Here is a 26,688-nt window from a genome sequence, read left to right as displayed (position 1 = left end):
GAGCAGGAGGAATGTGTGAGCAGTGAGTCTTGAGCAGGAGGAATGCGTGAGCAGTGAGTCTTGAGCAGGAGGAATGCGTGAGCAGTGAGTCTTGAGCAGGAGGAATGCGTGAGCAGTGAGTCTTGAGCAGGAGGAATGTGTGAGCAGTGAGTCTTGAGCAGGAGGAATGCGTGAGCAGTGAGTCTTGAGCAGGAGGAATGTGTGAGCAGTGAGTCTTGAGCAGGAGGAATGTGTGAGCAGTGAGTCTTGAGCAGGAGGAATGCGTGAGCAGTGAGTCTTGAGCAGGAGGAATGTGAGAATCGTATAACAATTTGATCGAAGATTTCACAACACCACTTTATTAAGACAATTGATCACAGCACTACAGTTATCCTTCACTATCGCAGATGTTACGTAGGTTCCAGGGCCCATACTTCCAAAACTGGCTAAGTGAACGTAAGTACTTACGATCTATTTTCTTGTCTGTGATTGGTGGATTTTGCTTGAAAAGCCGTCAATGATTGGCTGATGAACTTACGATCTCTTAACTTCTTTTGAAAGTATAGGCCCAGACCTCAGCCACGATAGATGAAATCCACGATGGTGAATCAATCGACTAATGGTTCTTATTTCAGTGTTTAAATTGTAGTTGTTTTATAAGTGTATATTGTTTTCAGTGTTTACAAATTCTTCTTATATTCCTATATTAATGATCGACCTGCGCAATGCTGTATAAATCTTACCCTTAACTAATAAACTATTCTATTCTCATCAGTAATATGATTAATTACTGATGATGCTTATCTTTAATATGATTAATTACTAATGATTCTTATCATTAATATGATTAATTACTAATGATTCCTATCATTAATATGATTAATTACTAATGATTCGTATCATTAATATTTATTGATAAACCCCGGCATAATCATCTGTTCTTCAATTGCGCACCTCTCCTAATTCAACAACAATAATAATTTTAACTAATCAGTCCACTGCAATGATTAAAAGTACTTATTCATTTTCATTTGAGTTTCAATTTACTCATCATTACAATGATTAAAAGTACTTATTCATATTCATTTTAATTTTCATTTACTCACTTCACGTGAGCTCGCGCAACTGGCACCATCACACAAGTGTCGATTCATTGCGATTCAAACCTGATAGCTAGTATATATAGCTCAACCATTACATTTCACGCTCGCTATAGATTTTTTAAATTCAGAAATTAAAATTCACAAATTACAACTTACAATATCAACGTGTTAGTCAACGCAATAACTTGCATCATAATTATATATTATACATAAATTAATGCGTGATAGCAATAATGTTAATGATAGCCTAACACATTATAGGTTGTGGTCGTCCGATACTATGATCAATAAATAAATTATGATATATGATCAATAATATGATCAATAAATATGATCAATAAATGGTACGATGTGAAGTAAAATTAGCCACAATAAATCTAGAAATGCCTTCTAGCTCTAGAAAAATGAACACGCATGAATTCATACATTAAAATTTTTGGAGGGAATAAAGAGAAATGAACATTTAGAAAAGACAAGTGTTATACTAACTTATCATTTTAATAATTGTCATGCTAGTAAGTTTATTTAGGTACAGGCATTTATTCAAATTTATAACTTAGAGTTTTTCACCATCTGACCACACTTGTGCACACTCTTGGCACCACAAATTAACTCTGATCGATGCAAAATGCAGTAATATTATAAAATATAATAAATAAATAAAATGTATAATATGATGTTTCATACGTTTGATAAGCGAACAAGTGCTCACGCGGCACTAGAAGCACTAAGCACATTACACAAATCAATAACAATCAATTTTCGTAAAAAATTTATTTGGGAAGATCATTAGGTTTTATAATGAAAGAAGTAAGAGACGGCAATGTTTAATTATGATTTTGTTTCGTAGAACGATAAGAAGTAAAGTTCATTTATGAAATTATGTGCAGAAAATTAGTAGGATACAAAAACACAATAACCTTTGCGCTAGTCATAGGATAGGATAAGGATAGGATAAGGATTAGAAAAGGATATTCATAGGAAAAGTGCGAGCCAATGCCAATTTAGGTTAAAAATTCATTAACCATAAACGCAAATGATGGAACTTAAATGAATGTTGAAGAAAAGCAAAGAAAAGCAAGAATATGCGAATGAATGGAGGGACAAAACAAAGAACTGAATGCCTCGCACGACTAGGCTATAAGGAGCTGTCGTCATGGTAACGTGATGCATCTTAAGCGCGTATCAAGGATACGCCGCACCTGCAGCAGTATACGCAACATCAGCATTTATTACGTATAAAGAAGCTCTATTGTTTCATGGAGCATTAAGTGCGTATCATGGATACGCCGCACCTGCAGCAGTATACAACATCAGTATTTATTATATATAAAGAAGCTTTATTGTTTCATAGAGCATTAAGAACGTATCATGGATACGCCGCACCTGCAGCAGTATACAACATCAGCATTTATTATATATAAAGAAGCTCTATTGTTTCATGGAGATCAGCAAAAACCTCAATTCCATATGTATTGAAGCTCATTAATTACAGGTCGTATATATTCAGTGCACATCATTGCTACGCTTCACATGTGGCCCCACAAATTAGATATCCGTTTAATGAAGCTCAATATATTATTCAGTATTTTAATGAGCATAACAAATGCGCCACACAAGTGGCATCGCATCACAGTCTTTTATTATATTACAACAAAAAAATTTTAACAAAAATTTTAATTTTAATTACAAGAAAAATTTTAATTACAACAAAAATTTTACAAAATTCATAGTAAAAATTAAACAACGCGTGTTCACTATTGATCTGTATATTTGCCGAGAGTTTTCATTACTCACGAGTAACTCGTGAAATTTATTTCAAATAAAATCAGCAAATCTTAGTAATATTGTGAAGTGAATAAATACAGGAATTGTATGAAACGTAATATCTACAGTCACAACCGCGACTTCTTTTGAGTTAATAAATAATAATAACAATAAAAGCAGACTATATTTTATTATCTATACAAGGTAAGTCTGTGCATATATATCACTGATAATTCCTGAGTTACTGCCATCTCCAATTTGTTATGCAAGTAACACAATTGACATATTCATTTACTTCAGTATTTAAATTTGTAATACGATTTGTTTCAAACTTCTTATAGGTTGATTATAAAATAGGTTTGCTCTGCTTCGTTCAAACCCTTCGACGCTTCTTCGCTTGAAGATTAAAATTTTCATTCTACTTTATAAATCAATTGATGCAACAAAACAGTTCAAGATACGAACAAACCTTAGCTTAAAATTCCGAGCACGGTCGTGCAGAATAATGGTATTTTTGATACGAATAACTCAGAAAATAGCGCAACAAACGCAAACGGTGCACTAATGTCCGACAGTATCCAATTTGGGATTAGAGCTGATACTTGCAATCTCACAATCAATTTTTTACACACTGCACGACTTTTTTAGATGAAACTAAAATAAATAAATAAATTTAGTTATTTATTTCCTGATCGCACTTCTGTATTCTGAACGTAAGATTGATTAGAAAAAAATAGCACGTGCAGTTGTTTGGCGTTATATAAACCATTTTGTTAGCATCTGTAGCCTTGCATCGACGAGTAAAAAAATTAAAATGGGTAAAATGCTTGTGGCTAGGACTATAATAAACCTTAAAACCTGCACGCACAGCGACTGCACTATCAAAAAGGAATGCTACAAAAATAGAACGACACCATAAATCAAATTCGACAAAGGAACCTACGTCTATTTTTAGTCTACGTGGAATGCATGTCGTATAATAAATGAAATAATACACGATTCTGAAATATCAGTTGTACAGACGAAATTGAATGCAGAGATATTCTGGACCCAGGTCCCTGCCGAACAAAACTCGCTAAGTGAACGTAAGAACTTACGCTCTATTTTCTTGTCTATGATTGGTGGCTTTTGCTTGAAAGGCCGTCAATGATTGGCTGATGAACTTACGATCTCTTTAACTTTTTTTGAAAGTATAGGCCCAGGTCCCTGCCGAACAAAAGACGACGTGCAAGAGCAGGATTGATGCGCCTGACAACACTGGACATCTACAAATTCGTTCCATGGTGCATCAAGAGCCCAATTCAGCCTGCAAGGTCGATGCTGAATGATGCTAAAGTATTTTGTTGAACAATAGAGCATGCAAAGACACTCAGGCCGAGTCAGATAATACACGGCCATATAATAGCCGAGAGTAACTATTTTGCTTTATTACTAACAAAAATTTTTATACTTCTTCAAAGTTCGAAGCCAATCTTATACGATCGTTCGATTTAGCATAAGACCTCCTGGCATGTTCGGTTTCCAGGCAAACAATTTCGTTTAAAGCTTACAATTCGTAACGCAATTTTGATGACATGTAATTTCTCATATTAGATTAATAAACTTCGTACCTCGATGAGTGACTGTACTCTCCCCATATTACATTAATAAACTTTATACCACGTGGGATGACAGTACCATCTATATTTCACCTACAGATGCGGTCGATCCACGGCATTGAACACGTAACGACCGCGTAAAATTCCTCGCATTGCAGCACAACATTAGAAGCAGATAGTAAAATTTAGCCGAGATTATTGGGGTTAGTGGTCCAAATAACGGAAAGTAATGCCTATGAGTTACATAAAACATCAATTCATCAAGTCTGAGCAATATGAAGTCAAGTGACTTGTTAAAGAAGTGTAGTGAAACTCACTTTGATATGATTCTGAAGTTCCTTTTCATGCTGCTCGGCCAGCTGCAGCTGCTGCTGCTGGTACTGGTGGAGAAGCAGCTGTTGCTGCACCTGCTGCTCCCTTTTCAGCTGCACCCAAAAAAAAAACACAATAATCCATAAGCATTAATGAAAAAAGTAGAAAATTTTCGGTAGCAAATTTACAAAAAAAAAAAAATGATAAGAAACCTAATTCTCGGGTGGAAGGTAATAAGTTGTTTTAGGGAATGATAAGTTAATATAAAAGCGCAGGCAACATTAAGGTACAACGTACCAGTAATATTTATAAGCTATAACGTATAATCGTATAAATATTGTAATATTGATACGAGTACGAATACGATTCCATAAGTGACCTTCGTCTGGGTTTGACAAAGGCTTCCGAGTATGTGTTCATCCATAGAAGGTCATCTTCAGCAGACGAGCGTTCAGTCAAGTCACTAGTAGCAGACGAGCGTTCAGTCATCGAGCGTTCAGTCACCTGCAGCAGACGAGCGTTCAGTCACCTGCAGCAGACGAGCGTTCAGTCACCTGCAGCAGACGAGCCGTGTAGTCGCAGGGGCTGAGGGTCGCCAGGTCAACGCCGCCCCCCGCGTCGGGGGGGCGCTGGTCCCCGTCCAGGGGCTCTGAGACGCCCCGAGGGGAAGATGACGGGGAACTGTTCACTTCTGCACAATGATCAGGGGAATGTGAGACAAATGCACACGCGAAATTTTACACTATTTTCAGCGAAAACTCTGTAGTACACGCGAAATTTTACACTATATCCAGCGAAAACTTTGTACGATTTTCTAGTTCTGTGTATAAATAAAAGATACGGAGATGATTTGCATGATGGCATAAATTAATTACTGTTGGGAAACCACGTTTTTTTAGCTACATCAACTTTTGATATTAGCGGTGGAGAAGCTACATTGCTACATTAACTTTTGATATTAGCGGTGGAGAAAATCATACCCTGGTAAGCTTGTTAAGTCTACCATAGGGCAATAATAACTTTACTTTACCTTGAATCTTCCCAATAAAAGAAAACAGGCTTTAGCTTCAAATATGAGGAAAAATATTGTTCTCCTTCTTTCAGTTTTTGCGATCCGATATTCTCTTGTGTTTGCTTGTGTTTTAGCGCATTTTCTCATTTATGGAAAAAAGGCGCTATTGTGCTCGTCATGTTCGTCCGTGACTTCACGTCACAGACGGACGAGAAATTGCGCTCTGTCTCTCACTGCAGTGAGTATACTCTGAGTTATATTTTTTCAAGTTTTCTTCATTTTCATGTGTTAAAATTAGACACCAGGTAATAATCGTAAAACCCCATATTGGCTGTACCGTCCTCCCTGGCCTACGGCTAAAAATGTATTCGGTATACAGTATAGTCAACTGAAATATCTTTACTTGGAGCTCCGACTTGACATTTATTGCATCATATTGTAAGTAAATTTAGGGTAAATAAGTAAGGGAATTCAGAGGAAAGAAGAAAGTAAATTGAGCGCTAAGAAGGAAATTGGGCGCAAAGAAGGAAATTGAGCGCAAAGAAAAGGAAATTGGGCGCAAAGAAGGAAATTGAGCGCAAAGAAAAGGAAATTGAGCGCAAAGAAGGAAATTGAGCGCAAAGAAGGAAATTGAGCGCAAAGAAGGACATTGAGCGCAAAGAATAAATATACTTAGGACTGGTATATATACATATAATCTCACGAAAGGTCGCGAATTCTCCATAAACCACAGACAGTAACTCTCGATACCATGCCGCATATATAGGACTGGTATATATAAATATTCCTACGAAATGTCGCGAATTCTCCGTAAACTACAGACAGTAACTCTCGATAGCATGCCGCTAGATACGAATAACATTGGAGACGGTTAATGCATCAGCATACAGAAGGCTAAACAGCACGCTGAGTGCGGCACTCGCCACCTGGGTTACCAGATGGCCTAAAAACGGCCAGGTTTAAGGAAAAAAGGCCAATAATTAAATATTTTTACGAGTAAATTTGTAGGTTCCGATTCAAAAATTAAATTTGCAATTTTTTTCCTACTTTTAAAATTTAATAATGAAGTACCGACATCATAAATTTTTGCCGAACAACGCAATTAAAAAAAACTAAATCGCGAACTTTGTCCGGAAAAAAGCCCCTGCAACACACCGCGGTGGGTATATAGAGCTGCACTCAACGTGTTAAAGACGATCTTCATCGCTGACGACCTTGACAAATAAGATCCGCCTCAATCTGGCCTGGGGAGCCATTATTTACTGGAGCAACTGCATGCGTCCTACACGATATATAGGTATATACAGTGTATCTTAGGTTGGAGGGAGCCATGGGCAACCGTTGACAGGGAAATTCTGGAAGTAGTTTCGTTTTTAGCGATTTTCTCATATATGGAAAAATGCAAAAATGCGCTATTATGCTAGCCATGTCCGTCCGTCCGTCCGTCTGTCTGTCCGTCCGTCTTTCCGTCCGCGACTTCACGTTTTCGTCGACGAGAAAATGCGCTCTCTGTCACTCACATACAGTGAGTACTGAGAATATCTGACTGATATTCGAGATTTTGTAGAAAAATTACATGGTATTAAAAGAGAAAGAAAAAAGAAAAGAAATGACATGGTGTAAATGGTATATTAAAAGTGTGTGAATAGCATCAATCTGCAGGTGACATGGTATAAATGATATTAAAAGAGTGTGACTATCATCAATCTGCAGAGTTTTCCTTTACTCCGGAAATATTAAGATGCGAAATAATAGGCCTCAAGAACCAGTTTATATTAGAACTTTGTCCACCAGAGCATTATACGATTTCGAACTCGGCGTCCGTGACGAGGTTCGTAGGTCTTAAATGAAGTCAATTTTGAGCCACATCTTACTAATCGCAATCGCGATCAAGTGCCCCATGTCTCTCCTGACTAACGGTCTCTCAACTCATGGCATTCTGTGGATCTTGCAGAGGTCAAAACGACCAGCCGCATACATTTGCATAAGATAAACATTAGCATAACGAACACGTGCCTTTTAAACATTTTTATTTGAAGGTTCGTCTAGCAGCAAAAGGAATTCAGAAAATTGTGGGTTCATGTTCAAATTTAGGGTTCATGTGGTGTACCCATTGACGTCTTCTCAAATACTTGCTGTAAGATTACGAAACACAAACTGTGCATGTGCATTCTGTAAAGAGTTAGATCTCGGATAATATCGAAATATGATAAAATAAAATAAAAACGCTTAAACAGTACAGAAAAATTTTATGTGTGTGTATGTTAAAAGGACAATAACTTAGTGAAACATGGACCGATAACCAGGGGCATCCAAACTATTGTGCACAATAGTTTGTGTGTGTGTATGTTTGTAGTTATTGTGTATGCGACGTCTTCGCATACAGTTTACGGTGGATGTGGCCATAAATGAATTAATTAAAAAAAAGATTATTAGTAAATTAAAATAACTGAACAACGGTGACAATATTGTTCGTTGGGGTTACGCCACATTTAGAGGAGGTCACCTTGATGAAACTCTATACTCACCTTGGAAATTAAAACAATTTTTTTTCTTTTCACGCCAGTCGATAGCAAATGAGTTCAAAATAACATTTAGATACGATTTAGGGTTCACAGAATATTTTTACAGAATAAATATAATAGATTTCTCAAAATGCTTTAAACGTGAGCTTTGGACTGAATGTTTGCGGTAGAATAGATATATAATCGTTCCATATTATATTTTCATCAGTACTCAATTCTGTAATACAAAAAATTCATCTAATCTTTGCTTAAATATTTATGTTGCAGGCTGAATAAGTACAGAGATGCATATATACCGTACATCTTAAATTCGGCTTGTCTCTACACAACGTTATTAACTCGTATCAAGATAAAAAAAAATAAATCGAAATAACTCAAAATAAAAATACTAAAAGTTATAGCGATATGACATTAACTCACCAAATCCATACATTAGAGACTACTTTCCTCTCATGACATACCACATTACAGGAACAATTAATGCCACGTGATCAAGAAACTGTTGAAACGCGTTTCTGAATTCATCATTGAAAATAGATCCGTTCAAACTCAAATAGAAAATTGCTATCTACAAGGCATTTAACACTGCACTTCCTGGCATACTTGAGCAGGACAGATACCGCGGTGCGACACTGATGTTCAGAGGACGCATACTAATGCAATGGTAGATGTAGGCCGATGTCGGCCGATCAGATTAATAAGAGTAGAGTACACAAGTGTCCAAAGGCCAGAAAATCAAAAATTATGTAAGGTTGACGTGTCCATGTCATCCTGAGGGTACAGAGTACGTAATACTTCATTGAATGAAACCTGAAATAATGGCAGGGATTTCCGACAGAAACAGATAAATCTGACTGCGATATTCGACAATCACAGAACAAAATCACATCGAATATACTAAAGAACATAAACAATGATATATTATTCAGAACCGACTTTTGGGATACACATGCATTACTCATAGCCTGCCAGCAGCAGTCGTACGCCAGTCACACACACAGGATTGATGCGTTCAACATAATGAAAACAGTTGCTAATTTTACAAAGGGTACGTCCTGATTTGCATCGCACTCAATTCCTCCGTTTGCAGTCCTCCACAAGTCGAAAAATCGATCGTAAATTTCAATAGAAGACGTCAGAAATAATGGCTCGTCGTTGACAGATGTCGATCAAGTGTCAGCGACGAAAATAGTATACCTACTCAACTGTCAGCAACGTATATAAGTCAGTGACAACCGCATTTTTCAAGCGTTTGTATTAACATCATCCGACATTATTGGTAAATCGATATATACTCTAATTTACGCATTAGATTAATGGTATTACAATCTACTAGCTTTCGCAAACACTAGAAAAAAACATTTCGGGCATGTACTTCGATTTTACTCGAAAATAATGGTGCAAAATTGCAAACATTAAGCAGTCGAATTCTAAAGGCTGAATGCCATTAAAATGCATTGCCTCCCCTAGTGGAGATGGCAGCAACAAACGCTGTTGTAAGATTTACCTGGACATGATATGGTGCATGTAGGTGATAAGGAAACAGTTGTCAAAATAAAGGAGCTGCATCGGCTGTTACACAAAATACAGATCTTGACGTCTCGAGCAGCTGAGCCATCGAACCTGTTGTCTACTGAACATTATATACTGTATAGTCATGCATTCAGATACGACTAGCACCAACAACGGTAAATGTATCTGTAGACAATAGGTTGACCTGAGAACTCTCGTTACCAGGCTTATATGGTATAAAAAGCATTGACGACGAGTTATGTACCTGTAGAAAATGTGTTGCTTGCATGAATCACTTCGCTTGTGCCTTGTATCGTTATGCTTGGTAACAACTTGCAAAAATTCGACGAAAATTCAAATGATCGAACCAAATGAAAATTGGACAGAAACAATAGTCTATTCCATAGTATTCATAACATTTCACCATAGGAGATAGCATTGTACAAATCATGCAACAATATTCCACCGAATTTGGCATTTACAACAAAATTGGCATATGTTTATATTACACAAGATAATTAAGATCATTCCTCGCACATATATACCGGTATAACAGCTTTAAAACACACACAATACTATCAACGAACTGCTGTTTTGTATTTTATTCATATTTTAACAGTTATGATCAACGTATGCATTAAAATCTACGGAAAAACTCAAGAGTGGCCAGTTTCGTTGCATAATGCACGTCGAAATTGTTAACCAATAACTAGAATCTTCATCTGGAAGTTCAACATAGGCTAAAATGCTTATTGTTCAAATATACGGCGGCCATCTTTATGAGAGCCTCAAGTAAAAGAACGAGCAATAAATGAAACACCCAGAGCTCGCTAGACACCGTTGCACTCTCAGGTATGCCACGAGGGGGCAAGATTAAGCATAATATCCATGCAGGGCAGAGCACGCCACTAAAAAACGGCAACCAGCGAGCACTTAATTGGTCTTGTATCTATGGTTACTTCGGCATTAGAAAATGGCACCTGCATCATGTTTCGGCGAATGAAAGTCGTTAAGTAAATATTATTTGTCCATCAAAAGATAAGGTGCATTTATTAGCATGCCGGGGTTAAATCAATGTAAAAGGAATTTCCCGTTTATACGCCTGCCTCGATCCTGAGTGACGTCAGCACCATTTTAGCGTACATGAGATGCCTCGACTACGGATGTCATTGGTAAACACAACACGACATGAGACATGTAGCAACCAACAAGAGCAGCTACACACATCGGCATGTGACAAAAGATGCATCATTGTAATTTGTTATTCGAGCAGCTCATACACATCTTAAAAACTTTAGGTGTATTTACAGTACTTAGCCCGTTGGCACAACAGCGGCAGCACCTGCAGCAGCACTAGCAGCAACAGCACCATCACCAGCATCAGCAGAACCACCATCACCAGCATCAGCAGAACCCCCCATCACCAGCATCAGCAGAACCACCAGCACCAGCATCAGCAGAACCACCAGCACCAGCATCAGCAGGACCCCCCATCACCAGCATCAGCAGAAGCAACAGCATCAGCAGAACCACCAGCATCGGCACCATCACCAGCAGAACCACCAGCATCAGCACCATCACCAGCAGCAGCACCAGCACCAGCAGCAGCACCAGCACCAACAGCAGCGGTTCGCCGTCCGCGACGCAATTTGAAGGTTGCCGGGTCATCATTAAATACCAGGAGTCAGCTTGACGCATGCAGACCGCAAATAAATATGAGAAACGTAAGCATGACGTTACGATGACGTCTTTTCATAGGAAAATAACCGAAAACATTTCTATTTCAGTTCTGCTGACTTATGAACACTAACAAGTCTCTAAAAAAGCTTTATCACGAAAAATATTCACTTAAAACGCCCTATCTCTAGAGCAAGTTGGGTGTACTTATTTAGTCAGCTGGCAATAGGGCAGAACCAAGCATTGTAATTCCACGAGCAAATGCATCAACCAATCACAATTCAGAGTTCAAACTAAGTCAACCAATAAGATTAATGTAACCCGAGCTCACAATTGCGTAAGTCCTCTTGCAGCACGTGGACGGAGTGGGCGTGGGTTCATGCAGTACAAAAGCATGAGGTAAAAATAGCTGTGAATCAAGTTCGTATTAAATTCTATGCTGATATAAATGAACATAGATAAAGATCGAAGTTACTTTTGGAATTTAATTTAGAGCATTCTGCGCTTACAAGAAAACCCTTTGGTCACTCTAGGTCATGTGGACGTGTAATTTTTTTTTTATTTTGACGAGATTCAGCACAAGTTGATTTTACTAATGAACTGGAAGGGAGATCTGTCTTCTGTTCTTATAAACTATTTAAATAGCTTCGACAATTTGCATTCGCTTCACTGAATTAATAATACGGGATGCAATAAAAAAATAGCATGCGATCAAAAATGTTTTGGTATCACATGACATATTTGTACTCACCTTTTTTGACCACCGTATTGCTAATAGAGTTGATTTCCATCACTTGGGCAGGTGTTTGGAAACCTGTAACAGAGAAATTTAAAGGTTAATCAGGTAGCTTATTAGCGTACATCTTGTACACCGAAAATGCGATGTGTACCAATTAAACATAGATGTAACCCTAGCATATTTATTGAATTGAATGAAATATAATTCGCGCTGCGCAAAGAATTCCCATTGTGAACTTAATTGTTAACTGGACAAGCGCGCATATGAGTCAAAATATTGTTTGATGTGCAAACGAGGAAAATTTATAAGTAGAAAAATTCAGCTAGTCACTACGCAACTACTGATCACAGAAAGGCATGTAACTAAATAGTATTTAAATCGAATTTAATGCCTGCTGTAAGGTCACTCGAGGTAAACTTACGGACTGCTTGAAAGCCAGCGCGATATTTTTGCCTACAGTTCATTTAATCAGAACCGATGCTGCGCGAAGGCGTCGATAACCCAGGCTATTAAGTCGTCAAATATTTTGTCGTACATGCACTAATGTAACACCAATAAAATACTAACACCAATGTACGTTAACTATCACTTATTTCGTCTATATTCCTGGCAAGGTGTGTCCATACTCTACCCATGTCGCCAACCCCAGCATTTCTTCTTATCAAGGCAACTTAGATTAGCAGTTGATCACCAAAATTTGGCTGACAAACTGTGGCCGAAATACGACCAAAATTTCAATAAAAATTCACATGATGTCAGCTTGAAGGTTATTATGATGTCGTCAATGTGCGGATTCCCCGAAATGTTTCAGGTATTTTCGAAGATAACTCTGTTGATGATGCAAGAATAGCTACAGGAAATGTCGAAATTGTTATCTCGGCCGGTTTGACGCGAGATAACAGATAGGAATAACACGACTGTACTAGAATATCGTCACAGACGCTGTAAATGGATGTCCGGAGCAACGGATAACGGACTATGTAATCTCTGAATAGAGAAATATTGACATACGACGCATTCTAGTAAAGATGCTTTTCAATCACCAGNGGACAGAGCACACCTGGGCAGGTACTCAGAAGCTAATTAGCGCTGATACGCGGCTGGCGATATCGTCTCTAAAGCGGACATTTCTGCTCTATCGCTGCTCTGTCGCGTCTCTACGTCGGCTCTGCAGCCGGCGACGGCCTACTCTATTCCCTGCCCTAAATTTTAACTGGGTCAATCATCAAGAGAAATAATAAACACATATTTATGATGCCGTATTTAAAAAAATCAATATTTGTAGTACATATATACGGGAACACTTGTAAGTAAAACTTGTTTTAAAAATACAAGCAGCTTAAAAATAAAAGTTGATACGATCATGTCTTCTTGCATTGAGTCTATATGAATGTTATGCAACGTGCTGTGATCGTCAGCACTTATATATGCCTTAGTTGCGCTCAAGCTTTCGAATTCTATTAGCTTTGAAACATACTATATAGACAATTAGAAATTCATAGAAGTTAAAGAATGAAATATTTATATATATATATATATCTGAGAAAACCCTTCGAACTTCAATCAATTTCTAGGAGAAATTGATACACCTTTCCCTGTGCTGATCTCAATTTAATTAAAATATTATAATCATACTATAATACAGAAATTTTAAGCGTTGTTTCCTTATCAGAGAAATAGGAACAAGATAATCTTATCAAGGCAACTTAGATTAGCAGTTGATCACCAAAATTTAACTGACAAACTGTGGCCGAAATACGGCCAAAATTTCAATAAAAATTCACATGTCAGCTTGAAGGTTATTATGATGTCGTCAATGTGCGGATTCCCCGAAATGTTTCAGGTATTTTCGAAGATAACTCTGTTGATGATGCAAGAATAGCTACAGGAAATGTCGAAATTGTTATCTCGGCCGGTTTGACGCGAGATAACAGATAGGAATAACACGACTGTACTAGAATATCGTCACAGACGCTGTAAATGGATGTCCGGAGCAACGGATAACGGACTATGTAATCTCTGAATAGAGAAATATTGACATACGACGCATTCTAGTAAAGATGCTTTTCAATCACCAGGAGAAATAATAAACACATTTTATATGAAGGCCGTATTTAAAAATTAATATTTGTAGTGCATATATACGGAACACTTATACAGTAAAACTTGTTTTAAAAATACAAGCAGCGTAAAAATAAAAGTTGAACTTTATACGATCACTTATATGTATATGCCTTAGTTTCGCTCAAGCTTTCGTATTCTGTTAGCTTTGAAACATACTATCGAACTTCAATCAATTTCTGGCAGAAATTTATACATCTTTCCCCGTGCTGATCTCAATTTAATTAAAATTATTATAATCATACTATAATACAGAAATTTTAAGCGTTGTTTCCTTATCAGAGAAATAGGAACAAGATAAAATTTCTCAACGCCCACTCATGCATTCTCTTATTTACAAACAGAAACAAATATGTGCAGTACATACGAAGTATTTGCATGTACAATTATACATGAGGTAAGGTCTTGTCCTACAAGGGAAAATATGACAAGGAAGAAATATTCCCCAAAATGCGAGACAACTTCTAATGCCTAAATGACATGAAGCTAAAACACTAACTGCGATCCCAGACGAACAAGTAAATGTCATTTTTNCGTTCAATGCCTTGGCGAAAGAGCTAAGAGGGGGGCGAGGAGTTCACCCCTGGGGCATTCATTAGACGATTGGATGTGTTTTATAGCCCGATCCCGTATTGTCCGTTTATTCATCACTACCCTCAGCAAGTAGCAAGCAACTGCATTTAACAACAGCATTGCTGAAACGAGGGCAGATGCACGTTGGTCAAGTTCAAGTTCAATGTTACCTTCCGGCCTCGCAATGGCGACCTGCCTATACACGGCTTTAGGGCGGTTGACAACGAAGTCGGCCCATCAGCGTGCCCATGGTTGAGGACGTCCAGAAGTTGGCATAATGATGTAAGGATTGAGGATGGTACTGCACAGCGAACTGCTTGAAATTGAACCACCGAAATCAATTCAATTCACTCGCCACAATTGAACCAGCAAAAATTGAACCACCTGAAGCCCAACTGTAAATCGATGACGCTTTATTAATATTCTACGACGCAGTTATCATGGCGTCTGATTCAAACGAACTTCGAAGGTACGTTACACATAAGTTTAATTGCAAGCAAAAAATTAGTAAGTACGATAAAAATGAGCACGGGTGAAAATGAATAAACACTAGATTCATAGGCTCTACGTAATAGTTCCGTCTTTAGGCGTAGACGAAACACCTGCAACGAAGGAGCCGATTTTACGAGAGCCGGTAGACTGTTCCAGGTTCTGGAGGCAACGACTGGGAACGCTCTGTCGCCGACGCAAGATAGACGTGTAGATGGTACGACGACGAAGTTCGCAGTTGATGACGAACGCAGTCGTCTTCTAGAAGGCAGATCCGACACGCGCTGCAGACATATATAATTCCGTGAGATAAAGAGGCGCCAGACCGTGAGGACCTTGGAACGTCAGAACACCGACCTTGAAATGCGTGCGCTGCTGCATGCGCAGCCAGTTAAAATCGGCGTCACGTGGTTGAATTTTCGTTTATTGCACATGAGTCGCGCAGGAGCTTACATTACGGATTTCAGTAATGTCCATAGAGTGTGGCATTATCATAGTCCAATCTGGTCAGATAAAGCGCCACCACAAGGGCCTCGAGGACAGGCCCCGAGAGACAGCGGCTGACGCTACGTATTCGTCGCAGACCACCGAAAAAGCGGTGATGACTTTGGCAATCTGATTTTTAATAAAAAGTTCTGAGTCCAGCAGAATGCCGAGGCTGCGAACCGAAGACGCAGGCATGATGAACACGTGCCCACGCGAACTTAGTTGGCCGGAAGCTGATGCTGGCGCCGAGCAGTCGCAAACAAAATTAAGTCGGTTTTTAATGCATTGAGCTGGAGCCTGTTGGAGAGCACCCAGTCTGAGACGGCGTCCATGCAGACAGACATCCAGCCCTGCAACGCTGCAGTGTCAGCCGGTGCCCAGTAACCATAAATTCTATGTCGTCGGCGAATAAATGCGGATTCAAACAATGTTAATCAATTATTTGCAATACGTCCACAGTATATAACAGGAAAAGGATCGGGACGAGGTCTGATCCCATTTATACGCCGCAAGTGAACAACGCCGTAGAAGAAGAGTTCCCGCGTCGAACGCATTGGAAGCTATTGCTGAAATAGGACTCGAACCACCGCAGCACTGTGCCGCGCAGGCCGAATGATAGTACCGTACGTCAAGTAGACGCAATAAAGTGGGGTGGTTGATCGTGTCTAATGCGGCCAACAGGTTGAGTAGAGCTAGTGCCACAATGTCGCCGCGGTCTACTGCTCGCAAATGACATGAATGACATGTCTGTATGCATCTGCAGCACAGCGGTTTCCGTCGAGTGGAGATGGCGGTATGCAGACAGGAGGCGAGGCATGAGACCGGACTGCTGAAGATGGTTGTTCAGCTGTTGGGCCACAACGCGTCAAGGTTTGATTTTTTCAGTAGAAGAATCATGTAAGCCGATTTGAAGTTCTCTGGAACAACACGTCAGTGAGGCAGCGTTTGACAAGTTCGACCAAAAAAGGTGCTAGGTTGATGGCATTCTCCTTTAGTAATGACGTCGGCAGCGGATCGCTGGCACACTTCTTATTAGGCAGCGCGCGCAATGCAGGGATGATATCGTTAGTTGCTGTGACGCAAGTGAATTCTTGGAGCAAGCAGTCGAAGTCAAACGGGCACGGCCCAAACGTTGCCGACGGAGCATCAAACTGACGACGCTCGCACAGCAGAAATTTTGTTTTCAAAAACCGCATGGAATTCCTCCACGTTTACGTCACCCGAAAGATCTGTATGACCTCTTCACATTAGTTTACCCAGCGAACGCCACAGCGCTCGAGGATCGCAGCGTTGCGCGTTGACTCTCTGGCGTCAAATGACTCTTTTTAGATCGAAGGAAGTCGACGTAATTGCACCGCGCATCTCACCAGGTGGAGGCCACATCAGCAGGATTACTGCGTCTGTTCGCTCGATAGAGGATGTGTTTGGAGCTGTTGAACTCCCCGCTTCGAGACCCGACATTCATCGTCGAACCATGGGTCGGAGACTTTTTGGGGTACCCGAACTGTGCGAGCAGGAATGAGGTTATCGAGTGCACATGTCAGTTCAGTATCATAGAGTTGCACTAGGCTGTTCAGTAATAGCGGCGTCAACAATGAGTCAGGCCGACATAGTCGGGACGACTGCAGCTTTTCGCGTAAGACATCGCCGTTGAGACCACGCCCCGGACGACAGGAAACGGTTTTGTACGGTGGCACCGGTCGCTCTGCTGGCACCGTCCACTGAAGTAGTCGATGGTCGGATATTGCGATCTCGATGATGTCGACTGGCTGAATTTGAAGGTCATCATTTGTGATGACAATGTCCAGCAGTCCGCCCATGTCATGCGTCGGCAAGGTCACGTTACAAACCATGTTGAAGGTGGACAGCAGGTCGTTCAGCTGACGCGCCGATGGGTCGTCGACGCGATCCAGTCGAACGTTTAAATCGCCAGTGATAAGGACATGATCAGGGAAAATCACAAGTCTGGTGAAGACATCGACCACAGCGACCGATCCAGAACACTAGACGGTGAGTCAATAATGGAAAAGTGCACGCCCTGTTGGCGGCGGTAGCTACTCCATTGCAACAATTCGTCGTAGGACGTCGGGTTGCATGCGGGGCTGCGCGCGCGCGACTACCTGGAGTCCTTCAGCGCGAAGACGTGCGATGTAAACCGAGTCAGCGTCGTGCCAAGTCTCGGTCAGGAAGATCAGATAATTGCTTACAAAGCATTCGAGGTTTAAAAACAATAGAGATTGTGATTAAGAAGTTTTCCGTCGATTAATTGAAACTCGAATTACAATCATTCAAAATTCAAATGCTTTAAAGCAAGTCGATATTTAAACTTTGCCCTACCGACATCATGCGAAGGAAATTAGACTAATAAATTACAAGAAAGAGGCAAATTACGTAGCATGAGGAACGATACGAAATATTTTCATTTATTATTCAGAATTAAATTCGACACCTGAACCAACTCGTGTATCGAGGACAGCATTTTAGATCAATGGTATCCACAGTGTTGAGAGTTTCAACATTCACATGCAGCCGGTGTACAGAACTAATTAAGATTTGTTCATTGTTATAACGTCGTTTTTGACGACTAAAATAAGATTAAGATGAATAAGAGAAGACTGCGATGTTTTGAACAAATGCATGAAAAATATGACCTTCAAAACACAATTTAGTTTAAGAATTCAAACCAGCTGGCATATATCATACAAAACATTAAAGACAAACAAAATACAAACTCAACGAGAATTGAAGCCAAAGTCAAAATATCAAATGATTTCGATGAGCTACAACTATTTAAGTGTAATGCTTATCTTTTCGACTTTTAGGAATAATCTTTAATAGGGCTCACACATTGAAATCCAGTTTTCAGCATCTACATTGTCATGTCACTCAGTATATATAACGTGACGATACAACACGATATTCAGAGTGATATTAAAGAAGGCGTGGGTAAAAATGAAATAAATCGTATATTTGGTAAGGGAAACGACACGTTACATGCAGAGCCGCCCCAGAGCAGGCGTTGGGCAGGTTTGAGCAGGCGGTGCTCAGTAAGGGCTGCGTGACGGCAGGACAGAGCACACCTGGGCAGGTACTCAGAAGCTAATTAGCGCAGATACGCGGCTGGCGATATCGTCTCTAAAGCGGACATTTCTGCTCTATCGCGACACTGTCGCGTCTCTACGTCGGCTCTGCAGCCGGCGACGGCCTGCTCTATTCCCTGCCCTAAATTTTAACTGGGAGGCAAAACGCGAGATTTTTCCTGTTGCTTCGGAGCAAGAACAATGCTTATCTTCATATAGAGACGTAAGAAGTCTTTTTCTTTGTTCATAACGAAATATTTAGGAATACATGGTGAGCTACATGCGTATGCTTTGTTTTAATATGAACTACAGTGTTATTTTGCACACCATGTAGGCTCCGATTCTTTATTGTACAGTCAAAATATTATATATGGTCAGTTATGTGATAGTAATTGATAGATTTAAGTTATTAAGAGCATTTGCAAAAATTACAAGGAAATAGTTATCGACTATACGAGCAGTGAACAAGTCTTCACAATTTAGGCTACATTTTATAACTGCAGAGCTGCATCAGTGCAAAGAACAACGCCTGTAATTACGAGAGCACACTGTTTGAAAAAAACGTAATAAAATGGTATCAGGAAAATGGAATTATAATAATAATTTCAGTGGCCGACCGGCCCGTGAAATAAAAACATCGCGTCGCTGTTTTTCCTCCATTTAACACAAGAAACCGTACCACAAATAAAAAAACAAACGGTTTATTTTAACGGAGCAGCCGGCCACTATATAGAACGCCAGTCAGACCGTTTTTTAACCGTTATTTCGAACAGTGCAGAAATCAAACATGTATCGACATGTTTTTTTTTCAAGAAAAACGCACATATAAATATCTGTAAACATTATAAGTATTTATTTATAATGCACTTCACCTGCCGAACCGATACACTTAATCGAGGGGTTTCAAGATATATTATTGAGAAGCAGCAGAAATAGCCTGCAGTAGTAATTAACTCGATCGGCAGTAAGAGTGTGACTAGGGTTTGTCAACAATTAACAACAATTAAACAATGAAAACTGACAAAACAATCACAATAAGAATATTAAATAAGTACTATCAGTCAATCAATTCTCCACCGCGGATTTCACCTATCACGTCCTAGACTTGGGGTTACCGCACTGCCGTTCATGGACACCTGCAGCGTAAAAAACCTGTCCATCCGCAATATCGGGTACATTTTCCTCAACGGAAAACCTGCCTCAACCCAAATCTGAAACATGGATATCCTCCTTTCCAGTAAAAATATCCATCAATGGCTTATATTTAACATAAGTGGCTCATGTTTAATATTATAACAACACCAAGGGCTCATAATCAACATCGCAATGTTCAACTTCCGAGGCGAGGTTAAGTATATAATTGCATAAATAACAATAATAATAATAGCGGTTTCAGCGTTAGTAGGCCGTAGGCCTGTCGCCGATTCTTAACATCGCAGAACATTCACAGCATTTTGTGGTCTCGAACTCGCAACGCACTGTTACAATTCTGCTGTGCTTAACCGTCCGGCCTCCTCGCCGATTCTGACCAGAAACTGGCGCACAGAGCTGGGATCGAACCCGCGACTCTCTGCTCCAATCTTGGTACTCTGAACTTTAACCACTGGGCCACATACATGAAAGCGATTTCAAGTATACGCGTATTGACACCGGGGGACGACTGCAGTCCTACGGACTAAACAACTATATTATTTCTGGTCTGTTTCATTTCTATTCCGCGTAACCCATTTTTGTAGCCTAAAATTTGCATGGAAATTTGTATTCGTTGAAGTAAAAAAATTGTTTGAGGTCTTGATAAGTAATTCCTTTATTTGTATGGTAAACCAGTTAAAAATCGAAACGAACTCACGTGTACGTGAGGCACGCTAACAGGCATCATAAATAAATCAAATGTGCGATTACAATATCTTTTATCCAGAAAAAATTGCATGCCCGAAAATCCAGTATGAGAAAACTGCACGAGACACAAAAATCAACTTAAATTGTAACACGTCATCCGCTGAAACTCACTTTTGCACACAACCGTATATTACTTTTAATGGGCCAATTCTGCACGATTTTGGCTTTAAATATGAATTGTCTCACTGCTAGACGTTTAGAATATTTTGAACACGATGCATTTTAAGGAATTATCAGTGGCTCATAACCAACATATCATACACTAATACGTTATAAATTTGCTTATAGTTCCGCTTATGTAGACTAAAGAATACATAGTAGCTCACTGAAAATTCGACGTTTTACAGGAAATTTGTGTTCAAAATAAACAAATCTTTCAAAATATTAAAAAATGACTTTGCGAATAAACAGGATATTTTTCTGGATTACAATGCAGCCCTAGGTGCACTAAAATGTAATAAGCATTTAGATGAGTTTTTTCAAATATTCTCAAAACTAGAATGATACGTACTCAGAAACGCTAGAATCCTGCTAAAATTTTCCGAATTTAGAAATTCTAAACACTGAATTTTACTGTAACTCTTGTGAACTTCGTTTACTAAAGGTTTTTTTCGGTTATATGTTAGGTATGTACACGGAACGTTACTTCTGTATTTTATAATGAAATCAAGTTGAAATTGGAGCTTGACCTTAAAATATAGTCCAAAATATTTTAGGAAATTATTTTTTGTCAAATTTAGATATTCTTTTAAGGCAACAATGAGGAACAATGCTACAATAAACTATGACAAAACATAAGATATCAATGGCCCGAACTATTGTCCGAACAAAACAATAAACTAAGCGAAACGAGGGAAAGTGTACAAAGCGAATAACCACAAGAGGACCAACACTAAAATCGCTTGTGCGTACTCAGCATAACCAACTAAAGAGGCAGTCAATTCTACGCACCCTATCCAGCCAGCGGAAGCTGTACACTTGCCAGGAAATACGTTAACCTCATCCTCAGATTCGTTAACAGCGAATTGAACTTTCGCTTTCATGCCTTTCACATCGAAGATATTTCACAGAGTTAATTTCAACGCAGAGCTCATGCAATATTTGAGTCGAGTGTTCTATTAGTCTCGGTGACTTTTAATGACCGATCTGTTATATAAACACGCAACTTATGCCTAGACATGCAAGCTAGTCAGTACTCGCGCGGTTTCATTGACTCAAAAAAATTTCTTTTAATGCAATGCAGACATACGGCGGCGCACCCGGCAGAAACATTAATTGATAATTGAGGAGAATAGAGTCAATGCTCGGGAGACATGGCGAGTGGCTTGCAGCTGCACTGGAATCTATTTAAATGATATCGTGACAGAGGCGGCGACCCATCGTGGCCTGGGACTGCTACGTACCAAACAAATACTAAGGAAACTAAGGAACTAAAGCCTTCATCCACCTCACCATAGATTAGCTGGTATATAACCGAAGTAGTGGATGCAATGCGAACAATTAAATCAACGCAACGCTGCGATTGAAATATTATCAAAAGAAATCATCGATATTATCAACACGCAACGAATTCTCACGAGACATCAACGTTATGATTGAGACGCAAAGAACTCCGAAGAGACATCGATCAACACAATGATTGGCACCTAAAGAATTCTCAAAAAAAACATTTCTAGATTTTATCTGTAAGGTTTCACAACGTTTTAATTTCATGTAATAGGTATGTACAAGTTTAAACGATATTTCCAGCACCCCACAGAACGTTTACTTCTCTATCGCCCAATATATGGCTGGGGGCATTTTTGTGCACTGTGGAAGACGATCGCTCACAACTCGCTATCACAATATCTTTACTTTGTACCAACTGTAAAAATGTTTACATTACTAATATTACTTACCAATTAAAATGTATATTTATGCATTCAGTCACTTGTTACACGCTCTAATTTCGCAGAGAAGAGTCACATGTGGACAGCTCAATACCTTGACAAGGTCGAAAGTGAACGAGCAGAGAACAATAGTACAGTTGTACACTACCAGGCAGCAGTGCTGCAGTAAAAGAGCTGAGGCACGAAGAAGGCACTGCAAAATAAATGAACTGTGCTGCAGTACAAGAGCTGAGGCACGAAGAAGGCACTGCAAAATAAATGAACTGTGCTGCAGTACAAGAGCTGAGGCACGAAGAAGGCACTGCAAAATATATGAACTGTGCTGCAGTACAAGAGGCACAAATTAAGGAGGCCCAGCAGCAAGAGAAAGTAGTGCTGCGATGCTAAAGCTAAGGTACGAATAAATATAGGCAGTATTAACGAGAATTGCCGGAGTATACGAAGCTACGAGAGCCACGGTATATAACAGAGAGCACTCGCATTAGCTGGTATCAGGGCAGCATAGCTAAAGTTATAGTGAATAGCACCTCAGTATAAGAGAACAGCACCGCGACGGTACATACATATATGTCAGGAAGCGTTCAAAACGGGGTATATGTTTAAAATGGATCGAATAGGATAATTGTACATATTGTTTACTTATGTCAACTGATTTGAGGGTCCAATATCATAGTCGCAGATGAACTTAAGAGACAAACATAAAAATTACAACTTCTTAATTAATAAATATTTTTGAACTTTAGGAAATACGATTCAACGAATGAATAAAACGTACTAATTTACGCAACTATACAACATAAATTTTATTCGTGGTGATACTCTATTTATCAGTGAGATTACAGCAAAGAATTTCGCATTTCATAGAGGCCTGTAAACAGGACACGTACATTTATTCAGAATAATTCCTGGAAAGTAAAGAGGCGACTTGTAGCCTGTCTGCATGTAGCCGCATTGAAGCGCCTAAAGTTCAGGTGTAACGTAATGCAATGCAGCTTTAGAGTCTCTGTCTCGCATAACTGTATGCGTACACTGGTTGCATACCTAACTGATTATTGGACATGCGGATAAAACGTGGTACTGTGTCTGTGTTTGAAGCAATAAACTACTTTAATCATAATACAGACTAATAGTAATACAAGCTGTTTTCTAAGTTCGGCGAGCTCGATTGTAATGAAGATTAGATGTGTTGAAAATTTTGTATTTTTTTCCGCGAAATAACAGAAATGGTTCGTTTTGTGAAGCACCTCTTTGAGAATCCTTTGACTCGTCATTGGTGCAGGTATACGCTAGTATTCCATCAGTTCTTTTTGGTAAGTCTGCTGCATTTGTATCTGTGTCCATATTTGACAATCATGCAAAGAGTAACAACATTGATTATAATAATGACGAACGTCTCGAAGAATTTGCTTTATCATAGTTCCTAACTTCCTACCGTACCGACTACCGTGTTGTTTACAAAAAATACATCTGCGTTAATACTAAGTCAAATGTTCATCATTTGGAGCCGTGTTGCACTTCCAATCATGTCTACGGGCAATATTTTATAACTAAAATACAAAATAACTTACTTATTGCAAATAGCTCAAATTGTTACTTACCGACAAAAAGAGGCATTAACAGACTTGATGTTAAGGAGGCAACAATATAGGATCCTAATCTATAGCACCTAAGATAGCACGATCCACGCCAAATCGCCGTCTAGTTGCACTTGCATCAGTTGCATGCTCATGAATTCTTGCACACAATCAAGCGGAGTGATTTGGTAAAACGTATTCACAGCTCATGTAATACATTATTTATAGCAGTTGGAACTAACTGAGAACTGAACATCACTTGAGCTCATGTATACCAGCTATCAGTACACGGAAGATCCAAGTGAGAGCTTGCACAACACACAACCACCCACCGCTGTCTCAGCTAACCAACTGCCAACTCTGGCCAAAGTGGCAATATGCAAGCCACAGAGAGTGTCATGTAATCCATGTTGCCACGGTAAAAGTTTTTTCAATCATGTCTGCTAAAGTTAAAAAGCGATAATGCTTGTTGAGTTCGGTAGATCGATTATGTTTAGGTTCAATCTCGGGAAGAATACTGAATTCATACTGTCTGAATTCATCATCGGAATGTATTTATAATTATACTGTTATACAAGAAATAACTATAATGTCAACAATAAGTAACTTACAATTCGTAAAACGACAATAAAGATCAGCACACATTTCTCGAAGAAAATTATCCATATTAATTGTCGTGCAATTTATTTAATATAATTCCATCAGGCCTCATTAGTATTAAAAAATTGAGTAACATGTAGAGAGAACATGGAAAGGTCGCAGAAACTACGAATAAATTCGTTTACCACATAAAAGAAGACGAATGAAAATGTTCGCCTAATATGTTCAAAATAAGTATTTTGATTTTTTTAGTCGACTGGCCGCAGTAAAAAATAAATTCATTACTTCGTCTTGAATTACCCAATATTCCATCCATAATTATTAAGAAATAACTGATTGTCATTTAATAAAACTAATTATTCAAAGCGGGTTATCACGTATAATTAAGAAGAGAAATGAATATGCGAGGAGATAAACCGTATGGTGAAATACAGTCCTTAAGTCCAAGGTCAGCGTCGTGCATTTGGCAGCAACTTTCTCTTCGTCTATAAATAGACTGCTGCAATGTAAACAAGATCGCCGACAATGATAATTAAATGATACAATAGTTCATGTATTGGGAAATGTAGACTACATCTAAGTTAATTCCGAGAATGAAAATCATAGGATTGAATAAACAATTCGCCAGAAAGTAGAGATGCCGAAACCTTGGGCCTTCTTTTTCAGTTGCTGCAGGTCTCTTTAACGCAGGTGCATTTGCCCAGAGCTAGACGAGAGAGCTGGCAGAAGCGGTAATCATTTTGTCTCTGCAAACACTTCGTTAATCTCTCTGTAAGTCAAACACGGGTAGACGACTTCAGAACATTGTTTTTAATTTATTAACGAAAATTCTTTGATTTGTGACTTTGTCATTGCACTCGTTCGAAAAACTGCTACTATATGTTAGCTGCTTTTTGGACGACGTAGACGCGGTTCAATAAAAATCGTTGCAATTCATGAAAGAAAATATAAATTTTGAGTTATCATTTTTACCAATGATAGTACCGGAATAAATAATTCCGCTGTTTTGAAAACTGCACGCCTCGCACAAATAATTAGAATTTTTTCAATTATACTTAATGGCTTAATCAATTATTTCATGTGTGAAGGAATCACGTCACTCAAGTTTTCAGTGTTAAAGAGCGCCTCCTTGCCAGAAACTTGGCTTGTTTCAGTTTGGCCGCGCGGCAGACACTCCATATTGACTGGTGAGCCGCGACCTTTGCGTGCTGGCCTCGAGTGCACACCGCAAACATGTCGGCAGACTTGGACATATAATGAGCCTAGCATTACATATTAGTTTTATTGACAATATTTCCTAATTACTGAGGAAAATATTCGCCGAAAACTCTATCACAGATCAACCAATAATAAAGTTATCACTGGAATTAATTTTTGGACGTTAAGTTGCTATATTTTTTGCGTTCCTATATGAATTCGCTAATTCAAGAGTTCAGATTAGTTCTATAATCATATAGGGAGAATTTTGCACAGCAAGGATCTAGTCGAGCTGCTCATGACTCATCGATGCGAATGTACAATAATTTGAGCTTAAAATAAGTTCTTGTAATAGAAACTAAGTTCACTATTCAGTGAACAATCGAAATAATTCCATTGGAAAATGGCCGTCAAGTTTAAAGTTTGTGATTTACTCGGTGAATAACCGTGCATGGACGTCAATTGTAGAATGACCTTCTCTAGGAAGCCAATGGTATCGATTACCAATTAAAGAGCGGTATAACCTCCCTGAACTGCATGTGGTAACGATTACCTA

General features: G+C 39.0%; 1 protein-coding gene across 1 annotated transcript in view; it reads right to left on the bottom strand.

Annotated features, from left to right (window-relative positions):
• The window catches only part of LOC108664376 (histone deacetylase 4-like), a gene marked incomplete at its 3' end in the record, with an annotated part of 29,114 nt that extends 4,442 nt beyond the window's left edge, over positions 1-24,672 (bottom strand). Inside the window, exons 1-4 of the mRNA XM_047884326.1 lie at positions 24,360-24,672; positions 12,237-12,299; positions 5,314-5,450; positions 4,765-4,872 (exon numbers count right to left, since the gene is read on the bottom strand). Coding sequence (XP_047740282.1) covers positions 4,765-4,872; positions 5,314-5,450; positions 12,237-12,299; positions 24,360-24,375 — 324 coding nt within the window. The remainder of the gene's footprint in view (positions 1-4,764; positions 4,873-5,313; positions 5,451-12,236; positions 12,300-24,359) is intronic.
• Between the last annotated feature and the right edge of the window lie 2,016 nt (positions 24,673-26,688).

This window comes from Hyalella azteca, unplaced genomic scaffold (assembly GCF_000764305.2).
Source record: "Hyalella azteca isolate HAZT.00-mixed unplaced genomic scaffold, Hazt_2.0.2 contig15178, whole genome shotgun sequence".
NCBI lineage: Eukaryota > Metazoa > Arthropoda > Malacostraca > Amphipoda > Hyalellidae > Hyalella > Hyalella azteca.
The sequence above is the reverse complement of the archived record's forward strand: the minus strand, read 5'-3'. Positions and strand labels throughout refer to the sequence as shown.